Here is a 9,612-nt window from a genome sequence, read left to right on the forward strand (position 1 = left end):
TTTCCTTTAAACCTAATCTTCGTTTTCAATTTTGTTTTTAGGGCATGACTGGTTTCCCTGGTGCTGCTGGAAGAGTTGGTCCTCCGGGCCCTGCTGTAAGTAATGAAGTAACTAATAAAGAAGCTCTATGGGAGAGAAGTCAGAAGTTACTTTGCTTAGGGATAATCCTAACTTTTGTTTTGTTTATATGAATCATAATTGCACTGGAATCATCTCAGGTCCTTATAGGATTGGGTAAGAAAAAATCTAACTGTTCGAACTCCCAGAGTATGACCTATGCATCTAATCTGTGAGTTTTTTATAATCCATCAAGCATCCCTATGTATCTTGAAGTACTGAACCATTTCCAAAAATCTGTGTTTATTTGCTTTTGCTCAAATCAATGGCTATGCAATTTCTCATGATGGAGTGGAATAAGAAGGTTATGTCCAATCTGCAGAAGAATGTTAAGGTTATTGTATGTCCACATTTTCTAAAGTACCTGCAGTTCTAGCCCCTGTCTTGAGCAGGGTAAACTCTCATTGTGTTTTAGAATGTGAATATTTTTTATTTTTCAGTAATATATTCTCATTCCAGATTGAAATTTGTAGTTTTTATTTTCAAAGGTGTTTCCAACCATTATCAGGCACTTCTTTTCTTAGATGCCCTAGATTTAAATAAATTTTAAATCTCAATATCCAAAGCAAATAATTCTCTTGAACTGGAAGATACTGTTTGTTTGTTTGTTTTCCTCATAGATGTTATAGTTGCAATTAATGTCACCAAAGAGAGACAGAGCTAAATTTTCCCACCAAATTTTGCCACTTTCACCTGCCCAGAGTAAAAAAAAAAAAAAAAAAAGAAAAAAAATCACTTCAATAATTCTACTGCTTCCAGCTATCCACTGCTAACAAAGCAATAGAAGTTGCTGCTTTGGAGCAGCTGATAACCTGTTTATTGCAAGGGACTATTTTTTTACATGGACTTAAAATGAAATGTATCTATGTTGTCCCCAGGTCTATATTATAATGGTATCATATTCATACTCAATCCTAGGGCATCACTGGTCCCCCTGGTCCTCCTGGCCCAGCTGGCAAAGATGGTCCTCGAGGTCTGCGTGGTGATGTTGGACCAGTTGGCCGCACTGGTGAGCAAGGTATTGCTGGCCCGCCTGGTTTTGCTGGTGAGAAAGGTCCATCTGGAGAGGCTGGTGCTGCTGTAAGTTACTGAGTATCACATCTCATTAAACATTTCTCTTCCTGTAGATGTTATGGCTTCTGAGATATTTCTGGTGTTTGTGAAGGGCTTTTCTACTTTGTACACAAATTTACCAAAGCCTTTATGTAGAAGTTCCACTGAGACACAAGAAATTGTTTATAGGCATGTTTGACAAACATGCCATAAAAGTGAACCTGATCCCTGGGTCAGGGTTTTCTTTCTCTTTTTCTCTTGTGGGGAGTTGCAGCTTTCTCTAACTACAGAATAAATTGATATTTAGTCTGAGAAAACTAAGCACATCTTCTGCTCTGAAATTAATACTCATGGACGGAAAAGGAAGGAACATGTGAATGTCCATTTAGAAAAATCTCAATTCACAGCTGCAACAGAAACTCTGATTTGGGGGGATCACAAGGTTAAAGTTGTCTGCCCCTAGGTTGACTTAGAATTATACAAAAAAATTAATTCATTTTGAGTATCTTTAAGCTTTCACATCCAGAATTACTGGCTTTTTTTACAGTCAAACATGTTTCTGTCTTATTGAAGTAAGCACTTGTGTGAAATATCACAATTGTTACTCAAGAAAAAATTATAGAAACTTCTGTGATCTGCAGAAATTGCAACTGAGAATGAAATTTTCAGTGTCATTGTCAGATGTGTATGTTACATTTATTTTTGTCCATTAATATAATTCTCTTCATGTCATAGGGTCCTCCTGGTACCCCAGGTCCTCAGGGTATTCTTGGTGCTCCTGGTATCCTTGGTCTGCCTGGCTCCCGGGGAGAACGTGGTCTTCCAGGCATCTCTGGAGCAACAGTGAGTATACTTAACTGCTTTAAACAGATAACATGTAAAACAAAGAAAATGGAAAAAACCCACACACATTTGAGGTTCCCTCCTATGGGAAGCCAGGGAGATGTAGATTCTGTTGTTTCCAATTCTGTTGGAAACAGAGGATATGGACCTACCAGACTTAGAGAAATGGAAGAAATTATGGCTTGTTGCAGAGAATTATTAGCAAGTGAGCATATTTCTCAATGTCAGAAATGTTAGAGGTTTCTAATAGTAACATCTAGAATGAAGATAATATTTGATATAGATAGGTAGGTTTCTTATGTCCTGATTGTTTTTTCCTTCCCAAACTGATTGCAGAGAAATGTTTCACTTAGATGAAGGCCAAAAGTTCTGTCAGGTTGGTTTGTGTTGTATTATAATGTCACATTTTCTTACCACTGTTCCTGTATTAGGGTGAACCTGGTCCCCTGGGTGTTTCTGGTCCTCCTGGTGCCCGTGGTCCCTCTGGTCCTGTGGGTTCTCCTGGTCCAAATGGTGCTCCTGGTGAAGCTGGACGTGATGTAAGCTGTCTTTTATCCTCTTCATGTTGCTTTTCTTTTATTCTGAGCCAAAGACAAATACTCAAAAAAAGTGCATGGAACTGGAGGCTGTTCTGCTAGCAAACTTGTACAATGTCTTCAGAGAAAGTTTTATCAGGATTTTTATAGACATGGATTCCTACACCCAACTAGGTGACAAATTTTTAAAGCACAAGTTGTGTCTGAAATACATCCTGAAATCACTCTCAGAATCTTCTGACTTTTTACGTAAATGCCAAGAAAGATGGAGCAGGGAAAAAAGATAACTTTCAGGAAAGTATAAAAATTGAAGCCTTATCAGGGAAGATTATTTGATAACCTGAAGCATTGTTAATTATATTGTTAATACAAATCTTGCAAAGAGAACAGAGAATATTAATTTTAAAATCCCAAAGTTTGTTTCATTGGAATTTTCTGAAGGAAAAGGGTTTTGTTTGGACACAGTCTAAGAGCTGAAGTGAAATTAACATTCGCAAAGGAAACCATTTAATCTTGTGAAGTACCACAACAAAATAATTTAGTTGTGGCTATTGTTTAGGTCCTTTTCCCTCCACTGGCATTTTTCACCTAAAAAGAAAGTCTCAGTTTTAAAAGACTGCAAGCTAGATGAAAACCACAATTGCCTTAGCCTTCTCATTTACAGAAGTGTTGCAAAGCCCAGTAATTTTTTCTTTACTGAACTTTTAAAAACTAAAATATTTGAAGACCATTTTAGTTTTCTGACACCATTAGTATATTTAAGGGATTTGAGAATGGTGTGTATAAGGAAGACGTTTTTCTCTTCGAGATTTATACTATCTTATCTCAATATCTTCTCACTGTAAGCAATTAGACTGAGACAGTTCTGTGTGAGATGAAAGGTGATTGAATTTAGTAATTTTTTTCATGGTATTTTAATAGGGCAATCCTGGAAATGATGGTCCTCCAGGCCGAGATGGTGCTCCTGGTTTCAAGGTAACTTGTTTCATTTTCTTTTATTTCATTGTCTTGGAAGAAATATTCCAATATGTGTAAGTCAGTAATAACACAAAGTCTCTCTTGTTGCATTCCTTTGTTCCCAGGGTGAGCGTGGTGCTCCTGGTAGTCCTGGTCCCAGTGGTGCTCTGGGTGCTCCTGGTCCTCATGGCCAAGTTGGTCCTTCTGGAAAGCCTGGAAACCGTGGTGAACCTGTAAGTTGATGAGATAATTATATACCTTAACTTTTTGGATTAAGGTCTAAGAGGACTAAGACTTGTCTATCATATATACATATATACAAAATACATCACACGTCTACAATGTATAGATAATTACTTCACTTTCTCCAGAGATGTGTTGAGCACGGAACCTTCATTAGAACAATATACAGCAGTTACATGTATTTTCTATTCTTGTTTCAGGGCCCTGCTGGTGCTGTCGGTCCTGCTGGTGCTTTTGGTCCAAGAGGTCTTGCTGTAAGTCTGATTTTTAAATACATTACCACGTTGATGCAAGAAGAGAAAGCATGCTTTATCGATAAGGACTCATGGAAGTGATCAAGGGGCCCAAAACGTAATGCTTAAGGACCTGAAAATATTTAGGGACTTAGAATCTCAATATTAGCATTCTCTTTTGTGGGATCAGTCCTGAAGCTTTTGGGATTGGCACTCTTCCTGGGTGTATTAAGGGGATGTCCATTATATACATTGGGATATGGCTTAACGTAGAATACTTATACTGAATTCTTGCCTTGACAGTAGTATGTTCTTGAAGCCTTCTAATTTATTCCTCTGACACCTATATCCCTTCCTAGGGCCCACAAGGTCCACGTGGTGAGAAAGGTCTACCTGGTGATAAGGGGCCTAGAGGTCTGCCTGGCTTGAAGGGACACAATGGATTACAGGGTCTTCCTGGTCTTGCTGTAAGTAAATGGTTTTTAGGGGGTTGAGTATAAAGAGCAAAAAAACCAAAATAAGGTCACCCTAGCAAGGAATTACATATGCACAATAGATAGAGCATGTTAATACCACTTACTCCACTGTGCAGCACCCTTCAAATCAAGAGTCATAAATAGGGTCTTTTACATTCAATGTTTTTGTACAAAATGGCAAATTCTGGTATTGGCATTAGAACTGTGAGTACCGTTAGTTGCCTTGAAGCTCAGTTGCATTTGGCTAGCAAAGAATTAAAAAATCCTCTGCCTTTGTTTCAGTATTATTTCTTATTTTGGCCAGAAATTGTAAAACCTTTATCTCAGAAAAGCCAAAGCTGGGGATCTTCTTCCCTTTAAATTTGGGTATTAAATTAGGGTATCAACTTTAGGAATTACAACTTTTATTTTAAAGCCTTTTCTGAAGTTCAGAAGAAACAATATAAAGAATTTTACAGATCTAAAGATGTTTAAACACATCTTTACTCCCTCTCTCTGCTCTTCCCAAAACAAGCATTTTATACCCAACTCCACTAATAAATGTCATTAGCCCTAGATTCCCATTCTCTGAGCCCAAATACATGTTGCCTGTAGTTGCCTCTTGAACGAAGCAAACACAAAAATGTTCCACTGCTCTTTTTTTGATGATTATGTATCTTTCCCAATAGGGCCAACATGGTGATCAAGGTCCTCCTGGTAACACCGGCCCTGCTGGCCCAAGGGTATGTGACTTTCAGAATATATTCAAATAACTCCCATTCTGATTGTGCAATATATATGTATGCTCCCATTCATATGAATCTCTATTTGTAGCATTTTTACTGTCATTAAACTGTTCAAATGTCCTTTTAGGGTCCACCTGGTCCTTCTGGTCCTCCTGGTAAAGATGGTCGCAATGGTCTCCCTGGACCTATTGGTCCTGCTGGTGTGCGTGGCTCTCACGGTAGCCAAGGTCCTGCTGTGAGTATAACCTTTTTTTTTTATTGATTTAACACATTTATGTTACACTATAAGCCTAGCAGTTATGTCACTCCAGAAGCCTAGCAGTTTAATAATGCGTGTGGTTTTATTTCTTTAAAAATACATTTAATAGTAGGGAAATGTTTAATAGACCTAAACTAAGAGATTTTGTTCACTCCTTATGGCCAGAGAGCAAATACACAAAGGAGATGTGGTAGTCCTACACTGTGCATCTTCCGCTGCTTCAACCCATAGCAGTCACCACAGGGCGAGTCCATGTGTGCTGTTTCCAATCAGAGCTGAGGGTGCCAGGAGTTAAGCAGGAATGTCCATGTGTGGAATAATTTCATTAAAAGCACCATGTATCTGACAGAATCCTTCTTGTCTTCTGCTTTTGAAAAACTTTAGGGTCCTCCTGGTCCTCCTGGTCCCCCTGGCCCCCCTGGTCCCAACGGTGGTGGATATGAAGTTGGCTTTGATGCAGAATATTACCGGGCTGATCAGCCTTCTCTCAGACCCAAGGATTATGAAGTTGATGCCACTCTGAAAACACTGAACAACCAAATTGAGACCCTGCTGACCCCAGAAGGCTCCAAAAAGAACCCAGCTCGCACCTGTCGTGACCTCAGACTTAGCCACCCAGAATGGAGCAGTGGTATGTTACTGCCAGATGTTTGCCCTTTCTGGCTCAGGGAGTACTTCCAGGTCGTTAGATTTCTTCGGTGAATGGTATCTTTGGCCACACGGCAAAAATATTAAATGACCAATGAAGAAGTTCTTTCTGCCTCTACTGAAAATAGATGCAAGTACATTTTGAAAAGCTCTTTATAGATATTTTTGTACATTTTTCCAATAATTTTCCAAAATAATACAAAAATATTTAACCCTTGTTTTCAAATACAGTTTTTCATACGTTAACAATCCAAAATATCTATGTATCCCACTTATCACCTTAATATTGTACCTAGCCGTGATGTTTATGGCCTGAGTTCCTGTACCAGACAAGTGAATATGAACTGAATGCAAAGTTTAGGCTGAGTGAACCATTGTTCACATTTCTTCCCGTAATGGCAGGCTTCTACTGGATTGATCCCAACCAAGGCTGCACTGCAGATGCCATTAGAGCATACTGTGATTTTGCCACTGGTGAGACTTGCATCTATGCCAACCCTGACAATATTCCTGTTAAGACCTGGTATATCAACAAGAATCCCAAGGACAAGAAGCAGCACATATGGTTTGGTGAAACTATCAATGGTGGCAGCCAGGTAAGTGATGTATGGCAGGGTGATTGTTTCCTACAGCACTGTCTGAAGAGTTCCCAATTCATTGACTCTCAGCAAGCAAACAGATAAATTCGTAGGGGAGAAATATGAAAAAGCCAACTACCTTTTACCTCATGGGCATAGAACTCTGGTTCTGGCTTAGATCAGTTTGTTTAAAGTACTTCTCATTATTTTTCTAACTTTTCTTGATATCTGCAAATGATCCATTCAGCCTGAATAATGGTTATTGCTAAGGGAAGCCTGGACTGGAATATGATACATATAAAGACAGTCCAGAAAATGTCTGAAAGAGTAAGAAAAACATCAGTCTTTTTAATTGATATTTTTTACATACAATACACACAACACTATTCCTGGAAAGATACTTATATTACACATCACAGATTCTGAGTGCATGCCACCATAACATTCAGAATTGTTGGCAAAAGGAAAAGCAAGAACCATGTCTACTTGCATGTTAGACACTGTCCCAGCAAATTGCAAGTAAACTACTTTTGTACAGCTAAGGAGATTTAATTACATCATTCTTAATTGAAATTGAGTTGATATTGTGATGAAGTGTCCAAGATAAGATTTGATTACATGGGGTCAGAACAGTTGAGGGTCCTATTTCTTACTGTAGCTAAAAGTAGATGCTGTAAAAAGAATAGAAGAGTGAAGTAAAGATTTGTATTATCCACAGACACTACTCTATTAGACTCAAAGAAAATTTCCAGGGTTTTATTGAAACAGGCATTTTTTGTGTGTAGCTGTGGAAACCATAGATTGTCTTCCTTGAACTTACCTGATCTTGTCTCAGAACCCACATAAACTGTTAACACCATTTCTTGGTGTTAACCAAGAACTCTTAAACTACATTCACTCATGTCTGGTTGACAGTCTACCTCCTACTAGTTTTATTCCATGCTCTTTAGTTCTGGAGTGACAATAGAAAAGTGATTGAAGACTTCTGATTAATTTTCTTTAAAAGTTCCTAGCTGTCGTGGTTTAAGTGCAGATGGAAATGAGGTACCACTTGCTCAGTTCCCTCTCTCTTCCCCCCAATCTACCCTAATGGAATGGGGAGGAGAATCATGGTATATTGAGATAAGAACAGTTTAATAATTGAAAATAAAATAAAGTACCATAAAAATGGTAAATAATAATGATAATAAAAAGTGAAACACCAAGTGATGCACAGTGTAATTGCTCACCACTTGCTGACTGGTGCAAAGGCCCCCTTTTCTGAACCCAGAGAGGCCACTCCTTAGGGTTATTTCACTCCAGTTTATATACTGGGCATGATGTTTTATGGTGTGGAATATCCCTTTGGTCAGCCCAGGTCACCTGTCCCAGCTATGCTCCCTCCCAGTTTCTATTGCTACTTCTTTCTCACTGGCAGAGCATGAGACAAAAAAAAAAAAAAAAAAAAAATCCTTGACTTAGGATAAGCACGACTTAGCAAAAAACCAAGACATAAGTGAACATCAGTGTGTTAGCAACACCATTCTCATTCTACTCTATCCAAAACACAGCACTGTATCAGCAACTGAGAAATTAATTCTACCCTAGCTGAAACCAGGACACTAGAGCAGCTATCACACATTTCCATAACAAACATCCTCTTTTCCCTAGCAGTACAACTGACTGGGTTCCTCTCTGTTTTTCAGTTTGAGTACAATAGTGAAGGAGTGACCTCAAAGGATATGGCCACCCAACTCGCCTTCATGCGTCTGCTGGCCAACCATGCCTCTCAGAACATCACCTACCACTGCAAGAACAGCATTGCCTACATGGATGCAGAAACTGGCAACCTTAAAAAGGCTGTTGTACTGCAGGGATCTAACGATGTTGAACTACGAGCTGAAGGCAACAGCAGATTCACTTTCAGTGTTCTTGAGGATGGCTGCTCTGTAAGTAATGCAGAAACCATGGGTGCAATGACTGCCCAGGCCTAAGCACGTGATTAGAGACAGAGTTGTGCTTTAGTTTAGAATTAGATTATCTGTCAGACCAACAAAATTTTGCCTGGTGAAAATACATAGGCTACAAACCCAACCATGCAAGGTCACTAACAAGTAGGAGGGAAGAGGTTACAAACAAATCCTACCTTGTACTGTGCAGTGTGGCAAAAAAAAAGTTTTCAGAGGGTCCAGATCCAAATTCTATGTAAGCAGAAGACTGATAAGAAAACAGCACATAGGCTATAGGAGGGCCAGGATCTTTAAGTCCTGAAACACTCAGGCAGGGTTCTCTTAGGATCTAACATCAGTGTGAATAATACAGTAGCTTGTATACAGCATCACACATAGGACTACAGAAGATTCAAGTAAAGATTTTCTCTGTATTGGAGATCTGAATAGTTGGATGTGGGTATCTGATTTGCAAACAATAGAAGCAAAATTAATATGAAATTCTTCCAGAAATTATCCATTCAGGTGAAACAATTCTCAGTACTGTGAACAATGCAATAACAATTGCAATGAATCTTCTCTTACAGAGAAAGAACAATGAATGGGGCAAAACAATCATTGAATACAGAACAAATAAGCCATCCCGCTTGCCCATCCTTGACATTGCACCTTTGGATATTGGCGGCGCTGACCAAGAATTCGGTTTGGACATTGGCCCAGTCTGTTTTAAATGAATGAACTAAAATTAACTTAAAGCCTCTCCCAAATTATTCTCTTGTCATTTCTTTTTATAATGAAAGCTGACTCCTTCCATTTCTTCTGTTCATCTACTTGCTTAAACTCTGGGCGAAAGAGAAGGAGAAGAATTGATTGGAGCATTGTGCAATGAAATTTAATACAGCCCCACATGGACTTGGAAGTCTTTCAAGATTTAACACCTTGTTTTGGGAAATGTCAACCTTTGTAAAGAAAAAAAACCAAAATAAAAAGTCATGAAAGTTTGCACCACTTGTGGC

The 9,612-nt window shown here is 38.8% G+C and overlaps 1 protein-coding gene across 1 annotated transcript in view; it reads left to right on the forward strand.

Moving 5' to 3' along the window:
- COL1A2 (collagen type I alpha 2 chain) overlaps positions 1 to 9,330 on the forward strand; it is a gene marked incomplete at both ends in the record, with an annotated part of 38,684 nt that extends 29,354 nt beyond the window's left edge. The window contains 14 exons of the mRNA XM_082283706.1: positions 42 to 95; positions 1,036 to 1,197; positions 1,906 to 2,013; positions 2,445 to 2,552; positions 3,471 to 3,524; positions 3,632 to 3,739; positions 3,950 to 4,003; positions 4,342 to 4,449; positions 5,127 to 5,180; positions 5,311 to 5,418; positions 5,827 to 6,073; positions 6,493 to 6,686; positions 8,354 to 8,596; positions 9,184 to 9,330. Of these exons, the coding sequence (XP_082139832.1) occupies positions 42 to 95; positions 1,036 to 1,197; positions 1,906 to 2,013; positions 2,445 to 2,552; positions 3,471 to 3,524; positions 3,632 to 3,739; positions 3,950 to 4,003; positions 4,342 to 4,449; positions 5,127 to 5,180; positions 5,311 to 5,418; positions 5,827 to 6,073; positions 6,493 to 6,686; positions 8,354 to 8,596; positions 9,184 to 9,330 (1,749 nt within the window). The remainder of the gene's footprint in view (positions 1 to 41; positions 96 to 1,035; positions 1,198 to 1,905; positions 2,014 to 2,444; positions 2,553 to 3,470; positions 3,525 to 3,631; positions 3,740 to 3,949; positions 4,004 to 4,341; positions 4,450 to 5,126; positions 5,181 to 5,310; positions 5,419 to 5,826; positions 6,074 to 6,492; positions 6,687 to 8,353; positions 8,597 to 9,183) is intronic.
- Positions 9,331 to 9,612: the final 282 nt, after the last annotated feature.

Source organism: Coloeus monedula, assembly GCF_965178545.1.
Source record: "Coloeus monedula genome assembly, chromosome: 1".
Lineage (NCBI taxonomy): Eukaryota > Metazoa > Chordata > Aves > Passeriformes > Corvidae > Coloeus > Coloeus monedula.